The sequence below is a fragment of the Grammomys surdaster genome, unplaced genomic scaffold (assembly GCF_004785775.1).
Source record: "Grammomys surdaster isolate TR1022 unplaced genomic scaffold, NIH_TR_1.0 130, whole genome shotgun sequence".
In the NCBI taxonomy this organism is placed as follows: Eukaryota; Metazoa; Chordata; class Mammalia; order Rodentia; family Muridae; genus Grammomys; species Grammomys surdaster.
In genome coordinates this window covers 10,772,582-10,795,769 of record NW_021604588.1, presented here as the reverse complement: position 1 = coordinate 10,795,769, position 23,188 = coordinate 10,772,582, and the positions used below count along the sequence as shown (strand labels likewise).

Here is a 23,188-nt window from a genome sequence, read left to right as displayed (position 1 = left end):
AAACCACATCCAGTGTTGTAATGGCTGGCCTTTTTTTTTGTTTGTTTGTTTGTTTGTTTTTTTGTTTTGGTTTTGGTTTTTCGAGACAGGGTTTCTCTTATAGTCCAGGCTGTCCTGGAACTCACTCTGTAGACCAGGCTGGCCTCGAACTCAGAAATCCACCTGCCTCTGCCTCCCAAGTGCTGGGATTAAAGGCATGCGCCACCACTGCCCAGCAATGGCTGGTCTTTTAAAGAGTATATTTATTTGGAAAATTTGAAAATCGGTATTAAAAGATAGATTATCTAAGACAACAGTTAAATAAAGAGAAATAATAAATTGGATAACCTATGATGTCCCATTAGTTCTAATATTTGTGATTTTTTTAAAATTATCATTAGTATGTGGTGGGGGAGAGAAAGAGAGAGAGAGAGAGAGAGAGAGAGAGAGAGAGAGAGAGAGAGAGAGAAATCATACCATGGCCTATGTACAGAGGGATCAGAGGACAACTTAGTAGAATTTGTTCCTTTTATGTGGAGTCTTTTCGCCAACTCAGTCATGTCTCTGGACTCCATGGTTGAGATGTCTACATTCATACATTTCAGTCTCCAATGGCCCCGCCACAGCTCTGGCCGTCACTCATCATCCACACTTCTCAGAATCGTGATCCTCATGGGTGCCATGATGAGATGAGAACAACAGAACGCATGCAAAGTCTTTGTGCAGTACGCAGTCGAGGACGGCTGTTAGCCTGTCAGGAGCATGTCCTCAACAAGCCCAGTTCCAGATACTGAGCTCTGCTGCAGGCACCACTTGTTAAACTGTCATTCCTTTTTACAAAATGATTATTTTATTCAAAAGAGGGTTTTGCCTACAATCATGTATGTAAACTGTGTGCACACCTGGTGCTGTTGGTGGTCAGAAGGGGCCGTTGTATTCTCTGGAACTGAAGTTATAGATGGTTGTGAGGTGCCGTGTGGGTGGTGAGAACGGAACCTGAATCTACTGGAAGAGCCGCCAATGCTCTTAAACAATGAGCTATTTCTCCAGTCTCTGCATGGTATTCTTAGGGAGTCACACATAAGCAGTCTTATGGCACTGCTGAATTTGTTAATAGCAGACTACTCTCTATCGTACTTAATGCTATACAACCTCGACAAGCAACAAGATATAACACCGATAGCAACTCCTTTATTCAGTTCTTGTTATGTTCCAAGTACCAGACACACTGTGTGAGGCTTGAGCTATCAGTAAACTCTACACAGAGATGAGAATAATCTCCTCCTCTTTCTTGTTGTTATTGATATAAGATATATCTCATATAGTCCAGGATGGCCTTGAACTTGTTAAATAATCAAGGGTAATTTGGAGCTTCTTATCCTCCTGCCTCTACTACTTAAATGCTAGGATTCAGGGCATGTACCATCACACGTGGTTTATAAAGCACCAGGAACAAAACTCAGGAAACCACATCGTTGAACTCTTGCAACTGAGCTACACCCCTGGTGATCTTACACTTCTCCTCCTGCCTTCTCTTTCTGAGTGCTTATATCATAAGCATTGCCACTATACCTGGTTTCTGTGGTTCTTGAAATCCAAGGCAGTCTGCACAGTAGGAAAGCACTCTGCAAACTGAGTTATATCTCTAGGCCTAAAAGTATGTATTTCTTGAGACAATTTCCCTGTATAGCCCAGGCTGTCCTCAAGCTACAATACCTTGAGCTGGGTACCTTGAGTGGTATGGTTATAGGCATGTGCCACCACATCTAGTCTACCCTACTTTTATAATAGCCTACTTTACAGACATCATGATCATCTCCAATTCTCTCAAATGATTAGTGAGTGAGCAAAAAGTTGTATTCTGGTTAGCCCAGTTCCAAAGCATGATGGTAGGGCCAAGCCAGCATGTTCTAGGTGTGGGGACCCAGACTCTAACATCTGTGCTTTCCCAAATCTTTTGTTTATTTATTTTTTGAGGCTGTCTTGTTATGTCACCCTAGCTGGCCTCAAACTCTCAGCTATCCTCCTGCCTCAGCCTCCTGAGAGTTGAGATTGCAGGCATACACCGCTGTGCCCAGGTCTGGATACTTACCTATCTTAACTCGGATATCCAGGCCTTCTTCAGCCTCCTTGGCTTCAAACAAGCCATGGATCTCCAGGCTGCACTTAATCACCACAGTGATGATGTTCTTCAGTTGCTTTCGTTCCACTTTCCACAGGGCCAGCAAGGCGTCACCTGCAAGAGAGACACTCTGGGGGCTTTAGCCCTGCTCTGGAGATCAGGGTGTTTTGCATGAACATTGCAAAAGCTTGTGCTGCTTCAGATATTTCTCAACCCATTCCCTCCCACGACTCCTGAGGTGCCTCCTCTGTAACAGGGTAGGCTACTTGGTTCTCCTTTTCTGCCCTCCTCATCTCAGGCAGCTTCCATACCTGCAAATTTTAGGATGTCTCCTCCAAAAATCAGAACTTCTAAAAGAAAGAAGAAAAAAGAAAGAAAGAAAAGGTAAGTCAGACTTATTCTTTAACAAACATTACTCACTGGTAAATTAGAAGCAGGCTTGGTAGCATGGTTGCACACGGTTTCCTAGGACTTGGAAAGCTGAGACAGAAGGATCACTGTGAGTTTGAGGACAGATTGGGCTACCTAAATCTTAGACCCTGTCTCATCTCAGAGGGGGTGGGGAGAGAGAGAGAGAGAGAGAGAGAGAGAGAGAGAGAGAGAGAGAGAGAGAGAAAAAGAAAAAGAAGAAGGAGGAGGAGGAGGAGGAGGAGGAGGAGGAGGAGGAAGAGGAGGAGGAAGAGGAGGAGGAGAAAGAGGAAGGAGGAAGAGGAGAAGAAATGGGGTAGCAAGAATAGCAATTTAGAAAATACACGTCTATCAAACATGACATCTCATTACTTCTGTGCAGGCCAGTGAGCACCACAACCAAACTGTATCTGTCCTCCAGAAAAACAAACCAACAAACAAAACAAAATTTGAACAAACAAGCCAGGAAACAGGAGGGCAGAGTTCTCCCAAGAACTAACCCTCTGTGTAAGAATGCTCTCTCTAGGCTAGCCTCAGGAGAGCATAGGCTGCTGGATGGATGGAAGACTCCACAAAAACAGGACCTGACCCTCCTCCCAGTGTGTAAGAATGCTCTCTCTAGGCCAATCTCCGGAGAGCATAGGCTGGTGGACGGATGGAAGATTCCACAAAAACGGGAGCAAGGGTATGAGCTCTGTTTGTTGCCATTTTCTTTAGAACTTTAGAGTCTTGAATGTAAGTGGAGATTTGCAGATGTGAGCTACCACCTGTTCTCTGTTCCACCCCCACCCCCCTGTGTGTGTGTGTGTGTGTGTGTGTGTGTGTGTGTGTGTGTTTGCTGGTGATGGAACTCAGGACCTCAGGCATTTGTTGCGTTTTGGGAAAGTACTCTACCAGTATGTTTTTGGGATGGGGCATTGAAACAGTCTCATAACTTAAGACCAGCTGGAAGTCACTATTTAACTTAATTAACCTTATTCATGTTCTTTCTGCCTCTGTTTCCTAAGTCTTGGGGTTATGGATTTTTTCTTACATTAGTGAGCATTAGCTAGGGTTAGAGGGCCTGGCGGTGGTGGCCTTTAATCCCAGCACTTGGGAGGTAGAGGCAGGCAGATTTCTGAGTTCGAGGCCAGCCTGGTCTACCAAGTGAGTTCCAGAACAGCCAGGGCTATACAGAGAAACCCTGTCTCAAAAAGGAAAAAACAAAACAAAACAAAACAAAAACTAGGGTTAGAGAGATGGCTATGTGGTTAAGAGCTCTGGCTGAGCTTGGTGGTGGTAGTGGTGCATGCCTTTAATCTCAGCACTCGGGAGGCAGGAGCAGGCAGATCTCTGTGAGTTGGAGGCCAGCCTGGTTTACAGAGTGAGTTCCAGAATAGCTAGGGCCCCACAGAGAAATCTTGTCTCAAATAACCAACAAAACAAACAAACCCCAACCAAACAAAACAAGCTCCGGCTGCTTTCCCAGAGGGCTGGGTTTGATTCCCAGCATCCATGTGGCAACTCACAACCATCTATAACTCCAGATCAAGGGAAGCTGATACCTTCTTTTGTCCTCTGTGGGCACCCTGCATCAGGCATGCATCCCTGCACAGACAGATATGCAGGCACAACACTCACACACAGAATAAAATATTAATAAATAAAGATGTGAAGAACATCAACCTAGGAATGGTGGCTCATTCCTATAATCTCAGTATTGACAGGCTAAGGCAAGAGGATTGTTTTAGGTTTTTTGTTTTGTTCTATTTCGTTCAAGGTCATATTTACCTAATAAGTTCCAAGCTAGCCTGGGCTATAAACTCAGGTCTTTAGTACAAAACATCCTTTCTCTCATGGAGTCTTACTAGTAAGGCTAGATCATATTCCTTTAGCTGTATTAGAACATATTACAAGTGATGATGACTATCTAGGTTTGCTTTTTCTTGCTGCCATAAACACCATCCACATCTGTGAGGGGAAAAAGCTTCTTTAACTTATATCATGAAGGGAGTTCAGGGCAAGAGTTCGGGCAGGAACGTGGAGGCAGAAAGTTAAATAGAGACCATGGAGCAATGCCGTGTATTGGCTTGCACCCATGGCTCACCCAGACTGCTTTTTTTTATACAACCCTGGACCCTCTGCCAAGGAGTGGGTTGTCTGGAAGCTTCCACAGTAACTATTAACTGGGAAGATGCCCCACAGACTTGTCAACAGGTTAACCTGATGAAGGTGTTTTTTTCAATCAAAGTTCCTTCTTCCCAGACGCTGCTAGCTTGTGTTAAGTTGACGAAAACAAACAAACCACTAACCAGAAGAAGGCGTGTGCGTGTGCATGTGCATGTGCGTGTGTGTGTATGTGTGTGTGTGTGTATTTCCTGGAGAATATGAACAATGATACAAATACTAACAGAGCAACAGCCCTGAAAACCTGTCCAGCAACCCCCCCCCCCCCCGAACACTTACTCTCCACTATTGCACTTATGTAGTAGTTGAGGATTTCCACCAGCTGCTCAGCTCCTCGGTCCATGTACATGGCTGTGCTGAACTTCTCAGTCATTGCAGTAAAACCTGTAAGAAACTGTGGCTGGTTTCCTTGGAGCCAAGCACAGCCAGCAGAGGGCTCACTGGCCCCACAGTAGGAGCCACTCCAAGTGGCAGAGTTTCAAATGACCTTAGAGTGTGTGGCCAGACAGTAGCCATGCAGAACTTAGTAGGTTAGGGGTCAGGAAAAGCAATCTCTTCCTTCTGGGCTCCCAGTGTAAACACTGATAACGGCATAACATTGGAAATGGAAGTTTTTGTTCCAGGGTTCAAAGGCCACACATTTTTCAAACGCTTCTGAAGAGATAGGTTTAGTATTAGGGTGTAGATACGGGCAGGTCACTTCTTGAGTTAGTTTGTTGGTGATATATGTGGGTCTTGGGGGGCCAGGCTATGAAGTTGGGGCAGGGACACTGGAGCCGGAAGTCCCAGATGGGGACCTTGAGTGCCTTAAAGATATGCCTGTGACTGAAAGCTGGGGGAAGGGAAGACGAGAGACATCTGGGGCCAGAGGTCATTGCCTTGTTCCTGTGTGCACAGTGAAATGAGCTACTCCGCTTCTCTAACAGCCTAGGGACTTCAAAACGGTGTCCCCACCACCGTCACAACCGCATGTGACTTCTGAGGCGAGCCTGCTCCTCACCCACGTTAAATAAGCACCCCTTTGGCACTTGCCTGAAATATCAACAAACATCAGAACTCCATCAAAACATTTCACTGATGGGTGCTCCGGAGAGAAATCTCCGTAGACGATGAGGTCTGGTAAGTGAGCGGCTATCTTGACGATTGCCCTGTCTTGTAATTCCTGCCTTCGAGCACTCATGTTCAAGGACAGTGGTCAGGATTTTTCAGCACCAGGAAGCTGTCTCCCCAAGTAGGTCTTCTAGAAACAAAAGTTGAGAATAGAGGGAATCTAATGGATCTGTTTGTTCTCTTTTCTATTTGTTTTTCTCCTGGGGTTTTATTCTACCCTGTGGATGGCTTGCTTAAATAAATGACTGAGTCTTGACAGAGCTAGAGTTGGTAATACCCCAAAAGGGATCACTTTCCCCTCTCTCTCAATATCCCCCCTTTTTTGAGAGAAAGAGAGAGAGAGAGAGAGAGAGAGAGAGAGAGACTCACTACATATTTTCTCTAGCCTGCAACTCACTATGAAGACCAGCCTAGCCTCTAACTCATAGAGATCTGTTTGTAATTGCCTGTAGGATTATTTTTTCTATATAGAAGGAAAACCATGACTGGACTTCCACCAAATCCTGAACAGCTACAAAAAGGACCAAGCTGTGGAGGGCAGCAACGGACCCATCTATTTCCAGGAAAAGGTAAACCCCACCAGGGAGTACGGGAGAGTAGCCTAGTTCAGTCTAGCCAGGTTCCATTTCCTTTTTTTTTTTTTTTTCTGTTCTTCGTCCTCTTTGGGCCAGTTTATTTTTTGTCCTTTATAAAAAGTAAACACAGATGTGAGTTTTTTTCATGGATACGTTCATGTGTGTGGGTATCAGGTTATTATCTATAGGAAAGAGGTTAAGCAAATTAAGATATAATGTCAAACAGAGAGTAAGAAAGCTCTGAAGGGTGGCTGTGGGCGTGCAGGTGACAGTTGAAAAGCTGAAAGGCTTAAGTTGTAAGTGGGAGGATATGCTGACACTTCCCTTTGCTGCCAGTTGGCTCTAAGCAAATAAGTATTGACTAAGGCCTTCCTTTGGGTGTGGACAGCAAATGCTCAGACTCAAGTGAAGTTAAAAAAAAGCTCTAGCAGAGTGTAGAGGGCTATGCCTGCACCCACAGCACTCCGAGTGGTGCTGACTGAAGCAGGAGGATCATCATGAGTTCCCAGTCAGCCTGGCTACAGAGTAAGATCCTTTCTCAAAAAACAAAAAACAAAACACCCAACAGAGCCCTCATGACCAGCAGGCATTAACCCACCTTCCACACAGGGCAGGGAAGCAAGAAGACTGAGAATCTTCACCCTTCCCTTCTCTTCTCCAATTCCAATCCCCCAGTCTCACCGGCCCCCTATATACACTCCCCTCCCTCTCTGCCTCTGATCCTCTCATCCTCAGCTCCGTAACACACCACCTGCTGTGGCCTTTCTTCACTCTCTGCCTCCAATCCCAGGGGACTAAGCAGATCCTGGAGGAACATGCTGTTCTCTCCCTCCTGTGGCCCCTCATCCCTTCCTTCTAGCTCATCCCTATTCCTAAGTTACAACTCCCAATACCTAGAAACACACTTTACCAGAGACCCCCCCAGTGGCCACAGTTAGCAAGATCCCAGTTGCATTCCCTACCAGGCAGCACACAGCCACCACACCCTCCTGAGAACCAGAGAGGGCAACAAAAACCAAAGAACAAAACACCCACCCTACAAAGACAGGGCCAGATTTTAGTACCCAGAACTACAATCATCCCATCCAGATGCTTAGATGCCAGCATAAAACCACAACCAAGAATAGTTAGGATAATATGTACCTACCAGAGCCCTTACTATAACAGGCACTGAGAAATATAATATAGCTGAAGTACAAGCCAAGGACCTTAAAGTAGACTTTATAATATGATATGTCAACTTAAATGGAAAGACTCAAAGCAGTTCCACTACACTCAGGAACAAGTTGTCCACTCTTTATATACCTACTCAATATAGTACTTGATGTCTTAACTAGAGGAATAAGACAAATGAAGGAGATCAAGGGGATACAAATTGGAAAAAAGTCAAAGTACTGTTATTTGCAGTGGACATGATGGTATACCTAAGTGACCCTAACAATTCAGCAGGGAACTCCTACAGCTGAGGAACACTTTCAGCAAAGTAGCAGGACTCAAAATTAATTCATAAAAATCAGTAGCCCTTCTATGTACAGATGACAAATGAACAGAGAAAGAAATCAGAGAAACAATATCTTTTACAATAGCTAATATACATATATATACATATATATGTATATATGTATACACATATATATATTATATATATCTTGGGGTAACACTACTCAAGCAAGAGAAAAACTTATTTGATAAAAACTTTAAGATGTTGATTGAAGAAAGAAATTGAAGATATCAGAAGATGGAAGGCTCTCCCATGCTCATGGACTGGTAGGATTAACATAGTAAAATGGCCATCCTAACAAAAGCAATCTACAGACTCAATGCAATCCCCATCAAAATTCTACCACAATTTTTCCACTAAATAAACCTATGAAAACACACACACACACACACACACACACACACACACACACACACAAATAGTAGAAGGAAATGAATAAAACAGTTCAAGACCTGAAAGTGGAAAGAGAATCAATAAAGAAAATCCAAACTGAGGGAAATCTGGAAATGAAAAATACACAGGACCCTCAGAGGCAAGCTTCACCAACAGAGTACAATAGATGGGAGAGAGAATCTCAGACACAATTCTTCATAGGTCTTGAAAGGGTAATTTTAAGTTTTCACAGTAATACACACATACACACATCCATCAAACAAACAAACAAAAAACAACATTTTTTTAAAAAGCCCTACAGAATAGCTAAAACAATCCTGAATCATAAAAGAACCATTGGAGCATCATCAACCCTAAACTCAAATTGTCCTATAAAGCTATAGTATTAAAAACAGCATGGTGTTGGCATAAAAACAGACATCTTGACTAATGGAATAGAATTGAAGACCCAGACGTAAATCCACACACCTATGTACACCTGATTTTTTATAAAGAAGCCAAAAATACACACTGGAATAAAGACAGCATCTATAATGAATGGTGCTGGTGGAACTGGATGGCTGCATGCAGAAGATTGCAGATTGATCCATCCTTATCACCTTGCACAAAACTCAACTCCACATGGATTAAAGACCTTAACATAAGACCGGACACACTGAATCTTACAGAAGAGAAATCGGTGACGAGCCTTGAACTCACTGACACAGGAAATGATGTTTTGAATAGAGTACTGTTAACACAAACACTAAGATCAACAATAAATGGGACTTCATAAAACTGAAAAGCTTTGGCAAAGGACACTGTCATTTGGTCAAAGTCGCAGCCTCCAGAATGGGAAAAGATTTTTACCAATTACATATCCAATAGAGGGCTAGTATCCAAAAATATATATATATTAACAAAAAACCCTGGATATCAAGAAAACAAATGATAACATAATAAAAAGTACAGATGTAAACAGAGGTTTCTCAAAAGAGGAAACCCCAGTAGCTGAGAAGCACATAAAGAAATCCTTAACGTCCTCAGTTATCAGGGAAATGCAAATCAAACCTACATTCAGATTTCAACTTACACTGGTCAGAAGGGCCAAGATCAATAAAACAAATGGCAGTTCATGCTGCTGAGGGTGTGGAGTAGGGGGACACTTAGCCCCTGCCGGTGGGAGTGCAAACGTACACAGCCACTATGGAAGTAAGCAGGTTAGTCCGCATGGCCAGCGGTAGACAGCTAACTGAAAAGGGAGCTCCAGGGAACCTTTAGAGGTTGTCTCAATGTCATAACAGCTTTATTTCTTCAATTTATTTACTTTTTACTTTTATTTTATTCTATTGTTTATTTGTTTGGTTTTTCAAGACAGGGTTTCTTTGTGTAGCTCTGGCTGTCCAGGAACTTGCTCTGTAGACTAGGCTGGCCTTGATCTCAGGGATCCACAGGCCTCTGCCTCTTGAGTGCTGGGATTAAAGGTGTGTGCCACCACTGCCCAGCTAATATGCAATATTCATATATCTCTCATATATGTGTGTGTGTGTGTGTGTGTGTGTGTGTGTGTGTATAGGTGAAGGTATAGGTGTATGTATATGTATATATCCTACAAATAAATATATATTTATTTGCCCTACAACTTTTGTATAGTTTTTATGGATTCTGGCTTTGTGTCTTTATGGGATTCCTGAATGTGTCTCTGCATCTATAGCTATTTCTTGTGCCGTTTCTTAGGCTCTTTTCCTTCTGTTTGTTTTTCGTCTCTGAACAGAACAAAACAAAAAGAAGAGATGCGAAGAGTAGAAAGAAATCCTGCTCTGCTGGTCTGAGCACTGCTGGCCACTGGGGAGTCTCAGACTAGCAAGCCACATTCCTGGAATAGGTGACACAGGAGAAACAATCAGTAACATGGCGCTAATTTTGGGTTGGTTCCCAGTCAGCAGGAAGGAACTGGCTTGTAATTTCAACCAGAAACTTCCCATCTGAGGAAAAGTAGAGCAACCACATACATTTCTTTCTATTTTTTAAGAAATAAGGGAAACATTAGCCAATTTAATGAGCAAATTTTAAAATGTGTAGAGACCTCTAAAATGAATATTTCCATGTTAAATGCTAGAGGTGCTTATCTGGGAATGGGGACATGGCTCAGTGGCAAAAATTGAGTTTAACATGTAAGTGGACCTGGGTTCTATTTCTAAGACCAAAACAACAAATAAATAACAACATAAAACCAGGGCTTAGGGAATATGCTAGAGCTAAGGCCTTGTGGTATTTAAACTGACCACATGACTGTTCCATGGCATGATTGAGCAAAAGGTTTTTATTGTAGATGTGTGTGTGAGAGAGAACAGCCAGAGGCATCTGGAAGGGCCCAGAGCAGGGGAAGAAAGGAGGAGACGGAACATGGGCAGCAGGCTGGACCTGAGCCATGAGGGAAGCAGGAACAGAGCAGAGAGAGAGAGAGAGAGAGAGAGAGAGAGAGAGAGAGAGAGAGAGAAAATAGCAGGGCTATAAGGACAATGGGTGGCTGGGGAGAAGGCTGCCCATGAGCTGGAGGGAGTTTAGGGTAGGGGAGGAGTTGAGAAGGACTAGGAAGCTAGCATGGACTCTGAAGTGTGTAACAGGTACTTGTGATTCTGCTGGAGCCTGGAGGCCAGCATGAGCTTTGGTATGCTGATAGGCACCACAGACAACCATTTGTCCCTTCTGACAGTACTTCTTTTGGTAGTAGGGGATGACTTCACAGGTTCCTGAGGTATGGCTTTTATCTAACCCACAGAAATCCTCCTGTAGTCCAGGACTGCTTTTTGGAGTTTGGGGAAAAGGGGTTTCCTTTGGACCTGACACAGGGGACAGACATGAAAGTGATCTGGCTGTGACATCTGTTGATCACCAGGATTGATTTGGCTGATCTGATTGGTTAGGCAGGTGTCTTCCTCCTCTCTTCTCCACTCAAGGCCCTTCCAAAGCTCCAGGTTAGGTTGGTGGAAGAGGACCATCAGTCTTAAGTCAAGGCTGTAGAGTAGCTACACTCCCCTGCTAGAACCTTCAAATAAGCTCTCAAGAAGGCCTCCAGGCATGTAGTATTTGCCTATAATTCCAGTACTTGGGAGGTAGAGACAGGAGGATCAGAAGTTCAAGGCAAAATTCAGCTATACTGTAAGTTCAAAACCAGTCTATGCTACATAAGACCCTGTCTCAAAACAAGCAAGCAAGCAAACCCAACTTTAACAAAAACTGCTAAGAAAACAAAAAATGAAACCAAGTTTCCACTCTTCTAAATACATTCACTAAACCAGTCCTGACAATGTTCATTTACACATCTAAGAACTGATAAATAGATCAATAGACTCAGATAATAACAGAGAAGAAGAAATAGGATAGGAAACTAGAGATGAGCACCTTCTAAATTCTTCTATTTAAAGTTACATTTGTAAAGAGCTGGTATAAGTGCATGCATGATCAATATGGCAAATCCATGGCGGTCAGAGGGCAATTCTGGGAGTCAGTTCCCTAGGTCTAGATATGTTGGTTCCAGGGATGGAACTCCGATCACCAGGCTTGGTGACAAGAGTCTTTATCTGCTAAGCCATCTCACCAGTCTGCTTAACTCCCTTTTTTCTCCTAAAGTATTTATTTTATGATGCATATGAGTGTTTTGCCTGAACTTATGTGCACCACACACATGCCTGGTGTCCAAGGAGATCAAAACAGGATATTGGATCACCTGGTATTAGAGTTATAGATGGTTATGAGTTGTCATGTGGGCGCTGAGAATCAGACCCCTGTTCTCCACAAGAGCAGCAAGTGCTCTTAATTGCCAGACCATCTCTCTGGCCCCTTGAGAGCTTTAAAAAATTTATTTAATGGTCTCACGTAGGTCTCATGTCCTTTGGGACAGTTGTGATTTGTCAGGTGGGCACTGGGAATCAAAGCCAGGACTTCTGCAAGAGTAACATGTGCTCCTAGCCTCTAAGCCAACTCTCCAGGTCCCACCCTGTTCATAAAGATGATCTAAACAGTAAGGTATTTATTAGTGTTCATATGTTAAATCCTCAGCACATGCTAAGACAGGCCATTTATATTTTGGATGATCTTGAGTAGGGACAACTGTATCGTGGCAGTTATATGTAGAGAATGACGTCCATAAGGAACGTGTTGCTAGACGTGGTGACACATATCATAATCCCAGCATTTGGGAGGTGAAGACACAAAGAGAGAAAGTTCAAGGCTTGCCTGGGCTACACATGTGGACAACAGGAGAGCTGGAATACTGTGTCAGCCTGAATGCTTACTCTTTTTTTGAACCAATGAGCTTTATTAGAGTTACATACAGGACTATGGGGAAAGAGTTGCTTACCAGAGCCCAAGGGACTCAAAGATAGTTGTTAATATGAAACTTGAATCCAGTATGTGATAAAGCTTGGAAATACTGCACACACAGAGCACAGTATATACCTGTAGTCATATCTACAGGTTAAAGAGCATACAATCTGGGTGACTCAGTTTGTCCAACTCTCTTTTAAGAGGTACAATTTGTCCATGTTTCTTCATTTGACTTAAGTATACGGAATCCTGTCAGGTTCAGGGATTTCTTGAAGTAATTTCAAGGGGTGTTATTTCCAGCCTTATCAGCTTTCCTTCAGAATGGATCATTTCAGGCTCCAGGAAACTGTTACACAATAACAATTTTGGCTCTTCTCTTTTGTTTTCCGTATCAAGTGTTTGAGGGTGAACAGAGTAGTCGGTGGCCTGATGCTGCTTGTATTCTAATGCTAATACTGAGCCCCCAAGGCCTGGTTGACCCAGAGATGAGAGAATCTGTATGTAGACCCAAGTGACACTGTGACCTTGCCCCCATGTTATTTCTGATTGGTAAATAAAGATGCTGACAGCCAATAGCTGTGTAGATTTAAGAGATTTAAGTGGGGTTTAGGATTCCGGGGCTTGAGATGGGAGGAGACCTAGGAGGGGAGAAAAAGGTGAATGGAGGAGAAGCTGCCATGGATTAGGTGAGCCCAAGAGAACATGGCTCTGAGAGATGGCCAACTGGAGTTAAGAGCAGCCCAGATAAAACATAGTAATAGCTCAGGGTTATCTATTGAAAGGAAAGTAGATTCTAATATCTGTCCAGATCTTGGGATGTTTAAGGCTTATTGTAAATATAAAGGTTGTATGTGTCTCAATTCCAGTTACTAAATGGTTAAAGGCAGAGTAGAAACCCCATATTGAGATTAAAAGTTTCAACAACAAACAAGTCAACAGGTTTGGTGAATAGTTTTCTACTTTGACACGTTATCAGTTTTTCCTTAGCATAAATGCTTGATATTTTTCTAAGATTTGAACATTACTTAAACACTTTCACAAGTGTCTCTCATAATTCTCTAATGTGGAGCCTCAGGTGCTGCAAAAATCCTGAAGCTTGGATAAAGCACACGCCACAGTGTTTCCTGTGAAACTTGGCTTCCCACTATGAATGTCCAAATGCACTCTAGAACTGAGATGCAGGTACAAACTGCCCTCACACACGGCATTTTTAAGGACGCCCTGTTGTATGTATTTAAGAGATGAGCCAATAAGCAAGGATTTCTGCATTCACTACATTTACAAGGTTTCTTTTTTGTATGAATTCTCTGATGAGTTCTATGACTGTCATTACAGGTAAAGGACTTTTCACATTCATTATATTTGTAAGGTTTATTCCTTGTGGGAATTCTCTGATGTGTTTTAAGACCTGAGGATGTGGAAAGGGATTTGCCACATTCGTTACATCTGTAAGGTTTCTCTCCTGTATAGGTTCTGTAAAGGCTTACAAGTTGGAGAAATGTATAGAATGAACTAAGACCTTGATTCCATTCATAAGGCATCTCTTATGATGTTTTCTAAGACCTGAGTATTATTTGTTACAATCACTACACTACAGGGTGGGTCCTGCAATGTCTTTCAAAGCCTGAAGTATTATAAAAGAACTTATCACATTCTATACATTCGTAGGGATATTCTTCATAATGAAGTCTGTAATGTGCTTTGAGCTGTGACAAATGCAAAAAGGATTTACTGTGCTTTGTACATTTATAGGATTTCTCTCTGGTGTGGACTCTCTGATGTCTACTGAGGCTTGAGTACATCTTGAAGCATTCCCACATTTCCTACATTTATGTGGTTTCTTCTCACTATTACTTAGTTTCAGCATAAGTTTATGTGAAGTGGAAACTTAAGGGTTCTTTGGAAAGTCAGTTGGATGGTGTTTTGCTGGGGCAAACATGTGACGGAACGTTTAGCTGAAGCAGATATGGGAGAAAGGATGTTCTGCTAATGCAAGCATGTGAAAGGACACATGATGGCGTCTTCTCTAATGACACATGTATTGGTCCACCTTACATTGAGTAATTGAGCTGCATTTGTCAGGACTCCATGGAGAGAAACACTCCAAAAAACTTCTGATGATATGCTGTAATTTCTTGCTGCTTCCAATGACTTGAGCTGATTGGCAGAGTGATTTCAGCTGAGACAGACGCATGTACTGAGGCAAGACACACGCTGAGTCAAGACCCGTGGAGGACACATGATGTTTGGAGGGTGTGTAAAAAGGACTCGATGGGCGGTGACGGAGGCTGAGCTAGACTTGCTTATAGAGCTAGCTGTGCAACACTTGTGGGTCTCGAGTCTTCTCTGATCTTCGCTTTGATGAGAGAGGCACAGCTGAGAACTCCTGGCTTCCCTCCAGGTCCCTCCTGCTGACTTGTGCTGAGGCTGAGGCCTGGCTGTCTCTGCTAGGTAGTGCTACCACTGCTGCTTTGTGTTTGCCATCTTGACTCTAAGAACTGGACTGCTGGTGTAGCTGTGAAGTGTTTGGGAGTGGTCGATCTGCCACTGCTAACCTGTGAACTGAACTACCGATTTCCAGAAAAACAGACAGGAGTTGCTCCAAAGAACCTTTCTAAACAGATCCATTTCCTCCATACTTTTCTTTTCCACCACCTCTGGTGTGTGGTGGGCTAAAAGGGACGTTAAAGCATTTAAGAACCATAAGTAAAAATAAGGCTTGAAAAAATTAAAGTTAGATTTATGTTCAGAGACAAAATTCTTTTCATACTCTGTATTGTTGTGTTCTTTCTTTCCTATGTGGATTTTTGATTTTGACTAATGATGGAACACACATTTCAACAGCTTACACAGTTTTTAAATTTGTAAGATTCATCTCCAGTCTTCCCAATTTTATGTCTGTTTAGGTTTGATATTTCAACAGAGGCAACTCTGAGGTTAGCTTTATAAGGTATACCTTGGGAGGATCCATGAATCATTTTGACAAGGTCATTACATTTATAAGACTTCCCTTGGCTAATCACATGCTCATGGACAAATATGCTTTGTGCCTTGATCTAAGACCTTCTCATCCATATGACATATGTGACGATTCTCCACAAACAATAGATTATTGTAATTCTCCAACATCACATCCATGTACAATGCCCTCTGAGCACAGTTGAGACATTCCCATTTTTTCCACTGAGAAGCTCAGAGCCATGTCCTTGGATGTTAACAGACCCTGAAAAGCATTTTCCAGAAAAGCATTCATTCTTCTTGTTGCTCTTCTCCAGGTTTCTGTCTCAGGAATAAAGACTGGAATTCTGGATCCTTCGATACAGTTTCCTCTGTCTTCACCTTCTAGGGCTCTTAGTTCTGATTCAGAGGTGAGAAGGTCTGGCTGAGCAGTGGGAAACCTGAGACACTTGCTGCTGTCTCCTTCCTCTTCCTTTTCCAGGTTTCTTTGTACTTCTCCATAAATGACAAAGTCTGGTTTATCAGTGAGACTTGGGAGGTGGGCTTTGAGGTCCTATGCTCAAGCTCCACCCAGTGTGGAATGAGACCCTCCTCCTGGGTGACTGTGGAATAGAGAGTCTTCTGGCTGCCTTTGGATCAAGATGTAGAGCTCTCAGCTCCTCCAGCACCATGTCTGCCTGACTGTTGCCATGCTTCCTGTCATGATGAGAATGGACTGAACCTCTCAAACTGTAAGCCAGCCCCAATGAAATGTTTGCCTTTCTAAGAGTTGCCTTGGTCGTGTTGTCTCTTCATAGCAATGAAACACAAACCAAGACTGTTGTCATGCTTGATACTGTGTGAGCAGTGGTTTCAGCAAGAGATGAGCAAAAGGAGTCCAGTGAAGGTTGGAAGGGTGACTTAGCTGATATGTGTGTTTCCTGTTCTTCTGGAGAATCCAAGATTATTTGCCTGCAGCTACATTGGAAGGTTTATCATCACCTATAAGTACAACCTCAAGGGATTCAACACCCTCTCTTGGTTCCTGAGGGTACACACATACATTGTATATGCTAGCGCACTAGCACACGTATACACACACACACACGCACACACAAATAGGAGTAAATACACACACACATACACATACACACACACACAAATAGGAGTAAATACACACACACACACACACACATGTCTATGGGCTAAGTGTAGTAGTGAATGCCTTTAATCCCAGCACCCAGAAAGCAGAGAAGCAAGTGGGTCTCTGTGGATTTTAGGGCAGCATTTGCACAATGAATGCAAGCCTGATTTGCACAATGAGTCCCAAGTCAGGTCAGCCAGGTCATGAGTCCATGTCAAGCAAAAGAAAGGGATGGGGTTGGGTGGATTCAGATAATTTTGTTCTTCCTTTTAAGAAGTTTTTGCTATTATTTTGAGATGTCCCTATTTTGCCAGGTTTCTAGGGCTCAAGCCCTACTCCAGTCTAAACTTCCCCAGCAGCTAAGGCTACAGGCTCATAGCACTGTGCTTGGCTCATTTCCTATCAAGAGAATGCTACAGGCAAAGTGTGTCTTGACTTCAAGGCATATATATCACTCTGTGGCTCATATTCTTAAGAGTTAAATACAGAATGACAAAATTATAGGGCCAATGACTCTCAGCGGGTTTACAGTCAGAATAATGACTATTTATTAACATAGTGCTGTCAGTTAAGAGAGCTCACCATGGGCATCCTGGGGAATTTTGGTATGGCCTGAATCAGAAGCACAGATCTTATAGAATATAGGATGGTGCATCCTCAAAAGTTGCAAATACAACTGCCATTTTTATCCTGCACTCCCATCTAAAGGGAAATAAAATTACTATATTGAAGGGACATCTGGATTCCACACTAACACATATCACTGCTGCATCGTTCACAGTCATCAACATATACAATCAACCTAAGTGTTCATCAACAGATGTTGACATGTGTGTCAAAGAAACTTTGGCATGTGTGTGCAATGCAATGCTATTCAGCTTTTACAGAAAGACACTTGTGAGCACATGGGTGAGTCTGGAGGACATTGTACTAAGTGGAATAAGCCATGTGCACAGAATGAGTGATACTGCATGATCTCACCATGTGTAAAATCCCCAAATCCTGAACTTGTAGAGGCAGAGAATGTACTTGTGGTTGTCAAGGCTTGGGATGTGGTGGACGGGCAAGCTGTTGGTCATGGGTATAAAGTTTTAGCTGGGCAAGTTCTGAAAATCTAATTTAGGTCATGGTGACTATAGATGGTTAGGTGTGTAAAACTTGTGAAGTACTAAATGTTTTTGTTTTTTGAGAAAAAAGAGAGATAATATGAGGTAATGGGTATGTTAACTGCCTGAGTTAATAATCGCACATTATTATTAAACTACATCTCCAGCCTTAAAATATCAGGGCTGAGAACTTAGGGTAAATCCTTAGAATTAATCATTAGACCTACGCACAGATGCACAGAGGCCGTTGGTCTAATGTATTTACCTTTAAACGGCACTTAACACTTTTCTCTTGCAGGCGATAATCTTTGATTGTTCTGTACTTTTGACAACTTTATTATAACAACCCATGACAACACACTTCTATGGTCATGTGTGTTAAAAGTGCATAGGTGCTTCTTGTACCTCAATGTCTATGTCTTTTCCAAGATTTCAGAAGTTTTCTGCTGTTATTTTACTGAAAAGGTTTTCTGTGGCCCCAGCCCAAAGCTCTTCTCTCTCCAGTGTGCCAATGATCCAAATACTTGTTTTTTTATAAGGGTATCCCAAAAGCTCTTGCAATTTTTTCTTCATGCTTTCTCTTTTATTCTTTCTGTCTGATATTAACAACTCCAAAGAATGGTCTTCAAGTTCTGTTTCTTTTTCTCCTGTCTTATCTAATCTGTTACTGAGGCTGTCAATTAACTTTTTATTTCTATGTTGAGATTGTTTGCTGGGATGGGTCTCTTTTATGATAATATGATAGCTTCCTTGGTGACTTTCTCTTGATGATGTGTCTTGGGAGGCTTCAGTTCTGGCTTGAACTGACAGCAGGGAGTCTCTCATTCTTGTCATCCTCCCCATCATGAATATTCTACCATGTTTTTTCCTCACATGACCCTGATGCTGCGAAATCTAGAGTCAGAAAATGAAGAGCTTTTCGCTCACACAAGCCATGCCTTTAAAGATTTATTCTTATATATATGAGTGTTTTTTCTGTATGTCTGTGTCACGTGCCTGCTGTCTGGTATCCACAGAGGCCAGAGGAGTATGTTAGATCTTCCGGAACTAGAAAACAACAGTTTTGTCATGTAGAAGCTAGGAATTGAACCCAGGTCCTCTGCAATAACCCTAAGTGCTGGTAACTGCTGAACCATCTCTTAAGCCCTTTGAAAGCTTTATAAAAGATTTTGACAGGTTCTCATGTGGCCCAGGCTGGCTGTTGCAAACTCATTATGTAGCTGAAGATAACCTTGACACTTTTTTTGGGGGGGGAGGGTTGTGTCTTTTTTTCAAGACAGGGTTTCTCTGTAAGTCTCCTATCTCAGCTTTCTAAATGTTGAGATTAGGCACATGTGCCACCACATTTGGCTTACACCGAACTCTTCTAGATTGTTTTCTTTACTGTGTGCATAAATGTTTGCATGTGTGAGTGCAGTGTATGTGTGTGCACATATGCACACATGAGCATGTGTGCATCTATGGTTTCATGCATGTGTGTTTAGAACCTAAGGCTGGTGTTAGAAGTTTTCTTAATTATAGGAAATGAGCACCTTACTCATAGATGTAGGGTCTCTCAATTATACCCAGAACATTGGGGATATAGAGGTCCTGGTACTCACAGAGAAGGACTAAGAGAACCAGAAATGTTAATCATGCAGGGTGCCTCTTCAATGGAGGATTAAAATATTAAATACCTGCACTCCATCCAGAAATCTGAGAGTGAATTTTGTTAATGACATGGGGACCTTTTTGCTCTCTGTAGAGGCAGACCTCACCCAAATTTCCCAGACTGATTATCCCAGACTCTTCCCTTCCTAGACCATTACTTATTCTTTGGGGAGATGTCACATGTACTCTATGGCCTTCTGACCTTTATGTTTTATGTCAAAGATCACATTAGATTCTAGGTCCTTTAGCTATAGAACCTGCCCTCATGGTCACATGCACTTTGTAAGATTTTTGTGTAGTTACACCTAAGCTTTACTGTGCACCCAGAATTAGACCGATTGTTGATCCTTTTGTTTAAGTTTCAATACTGCATAGGAAGTGCATTATTTTTTGTTTTTCCAGAAAGGAGGCAAATACAACATAAAGATGAATAGCCCATCTAGACCACAGTTCTCAACCTTCCTAATGCTGTGACCCTTTAATACGGTTCCTCATGTTGTGGTGACCCCCAACCACAAGATTATTTTGTTGCTACTTCATAACTATAATTTTGTAATGAATAATAACATTAGTATCTGTGTTTTCCAATGGTCTTTTGGGGCTGTGACCGACAGATTGAGAACAGCTAATGCCTGTAAGAAGGTAGTTAATATCCTCTCTGTCTCTCTCTCTCTCTGTCTCTCTCCTCTCTCTCTCTCTCTCTCTCTCTCTCTCTCTCTCTCTCTCTCTCTTATTTGTTTTTGAGACAAAGTCCTTATGTAGTCTTGGAACTCACTATGAAGACCATGCTGGCCTTGAACTCCTGCTTCTACTCTAACACTCCTGTCCACTTAATACTCTCTTAAAATACATTATTTTAAGTCTTTTATGCAAATGTATTATTATTTCATACAATGTATTTTTAAAGTTTTTTAAGAAAATTAAATTTATGCATACCTCTGTGTGTGTGTGTGTCTGTTTTTGTTCAACATGTGTTGCGTGGAGGCCAGAAAAGTGTGTCAGATCCTCTGGAGCTGGAGTTGCAGGCAGCTGTGAGCTGGAAACTGAACTTTGGTCATCTAGAAGAGTAGCAAGCATTCTTAACCATTGAGCCATCTCGCCAGCCCCATATAATGTATTTGACCATATTCAACCCACATTCCTCTCCTGTACTTAGTATCCTTTACTAGAAACATACTAGGGGACTGGGGAGATGGCATGACCATAAGGACCTGAGTTCGGATTCCTAAAAACCACATAAAAGTGGCACAAGTCTGCTACCCTAACACTGGGAACAAGTCTGCTATCCTAACACTGGGGACAAGTCTGCTACCCTAACACTGGGAACAAGTCTGCTACCCTAACACTGGGACAAGTCTGCTACCCTAACACTGGGGACAAGTCTGCTACCCTAACACTGGAGATGTGGAGACTCCTCAAGCTTACTGGCTAGTCAGTCATCTTAAGTTAACTGCCCAAAAATTAAGATTGAGAGTGATCAAGAAAAGATATGTGCTGTCTACCTCTATCCTCCTCTACACAACATGTACACACACACATACAACACGTGAGCATGAGAAGATTGTTGTTCTAAATTCTGTGACTTGAGGACGTAACACGTTTTGTTGTAATTACTAAGGAAGGAAAGCAGATGCATTTTGAGACTAGAAAGATGGAAGTTGCAGTGAAAGCAGAATTACTGTGTATTTGAGATAGGCACAAGGGACTCACACAGCCCAGGCCAGCCTCAGACTTCATCTGGAGTTGAGGCTCACCTTGATTTCCTGATCCTCCTGCTTCCACTTCCCAAATGCTAGGGCGTACAGGAGTGTCCCAACACATGGGAAAAATTATTTGTTCATGAGTTTAAAAGGTAAGGATATCTAAAGTAAATAGTTGGGAGCTTTTCTTCTGAGTCTTCTTAAGAGTAAAATAGACAATTTCCATTTTAGAAGAATCTGCTGTAAGTTCTGCAACATTAATAAATGATAGTGGCAGAGATATTTATTCTCCATAGACATGCCCACACTGTAGTTACAATTTAAGAATTTCACTGGTTGTTTTGGAACTTACTGCGTAGACCTTAAACTCACAGAGGGTTACCTGATCCTTCCTCTCAAATGTTGAGATGGAAGACATGTGCCATCATGCCTGGCTCCCTCAAACACTTTAGATGAAGCATTTCATATAAAACTGTCACATTGAGGATGTTATAACCTACAGAAAAGTTGTGTTTAATCCTATCATTTGGAATGTATGTCGATGGCACCCTGCAAATTCTATCACAGTCAAGGGGAATGTGTGAGTGGTGTGGAAATTCAACTAGGAATGAGGACCCTCCCACCCCCAAACCAAAGAACAAGTGAGAATGTAAAGATACACCAAGGACTCTTCCTGGCTAAATCAAAGTGTGCCTTTTGATGTTTTGGGAAAGCTTAGCGGTAGCGAGATGTGAAGATTATGGATAAATTACAACCAATCACAACCATCATTTTCTTACTCATTTCTTGTAGAGTTTCCTACTAGTTTTTAAGTTATGTTCAACTTTTCATCAATAATGTCTTCTTTAGAAGAGGACAACAGGGGGTGGGGGGAGATTGAAAAGGAATGGTATCACAAAAGCTTGATCACTTTGTCAACTTCTCTTCTGTGTTCTTAATGGTTTATAGTGTCTAAACACTTACATGGCTTATTTTCTGCCAATCTCTTCTTGACCTGTTCACATTGTCTCCCTCTGAAGTGTAAACTCCCTCTTTAGAGATCACATTATTAGTCTTTTTGTCTTCCACAGCACCTTTCTAGAACCTTCACACGGTAAGCACTTACTATTTGATTGATGAAAAGAAACAAGACAAGCTAGAAATATATGACATCCAAGATGAACAGGACAGGGTCACATTTAAACTTCTAATTTACCTAAAAGGCTGGCAGAAACATAAACATTGAACTTGACATCCACTCTCCTCTCAAGTCTATTAGCTGTGATACTAGATGGTCTCTTTCCTTCTAGCTCTGCTATTTCTTCTACTGAAACTCCTACTTCCCACATACCTCTGTTCTCCAAGACTGAGGAAAAGCTCGAGCCTAGATTAGGGACTAGATCTTTCAGGAATGTAGAGAACAGGAAAAGGGTCTGGTGTTATTATTTTGAAGTCAGCAGTAGTGCCATGTGTGTCCATACCTGACCCATCAAATGACAGTTTTGTCAAAAAGCCGTTTTCCAGGCCACACCCTCATCAGAAGTTCATTGTTTCACGCGCACTGACCATGCTTCTGATTGGCTGGCATCACCTTTCCCCTCCCCCGACACTATGAGTGGCCTACTGCTCTTAAAAGACTGGCTTGGCCCAATCTCAAGTTCTCATGTCTGGACACGTGAGACAGTTGGAGAGACTGAAACAACCCCATAGTTTACACATCTCTTTCCTTGACCATGTGGAGGGTGACTGAAATTAGGTCCCAGTTGATAGGTGACTATCATCAAAAGAAAAGTCTCTTAAGCAAGCACCCAAAGTTTAGCCAATACAGTAGTTTCACCATATCCTTGGTTTTGTTACACAAGCTTAGTTACCACCCATCAACTTTGGTCTGAAAATATTAATGGAAAAGTAACAGAAATACTCTTTATTTTGAAATTACAGTACTCAACAGCATAATGAAGTCTCTCACTGTCCTGTCTGGGACGTGAATCCTCCTGTCCACTCTGTATTCACTCTGTATAAATGACAGGTATGGCAGATTTGTCAGCACTTTGCCACAGTTGTCCCATCTTATTACTGCTGTCATTAATTTCTTATTGTACTTTATTAA

General features: G+C 42.2%; 1 protein-coding gene across 3 annotated transcripts in view; it reads right to left on the bottom strand.

Moving 5' to 3' along the window:
* The window catches only part of Adcy10 (adenylate cyclase 10), a 91,020-nt gene extending 68,438 nt beyond the window's left edge, over window positions 1-22,582 (bottom strand). The window contains exons 1-6 of one of the 3 annotated variants that reach the window (XM_028759318.1): window positions 22,430-22,555; window positions 20,336-20,457; window positions 5,708-5,915; window positions 4,955-5,059; window positions 2,413-2,451; window positions 2,072-2,215 (exon numbers count right to left, since the gene is read on the bottom strand). In XM_028759318.1, coding sequence (XP_028615151.1) covers window positions 2,072-2,215; window positions 2,413-2,451; window positions 4,955-5,059; window positions 5,708-5,855 — 436 coding nt within the window. In that variant the 5' untranslated portion in view covers window positions 5,856-5,915; window positions 20,336-20,457; window positions 22,430-22,555. Of the gene's footprint in view, window positions 1-2,071; window positions 2,216-2,412; window positions 2,452-4,954; window positions 5,060-5,707; window positions 5,916-20,335; window positions 20,458-22,429 lie in introns of those variants that run through there. The other 2 variants (XM_028759310.1, XM_028759325.1) reach the window with 2 other exon arrangements.
* Window positions 22,583-23,188: the final 606 nt, after the last annotated feature.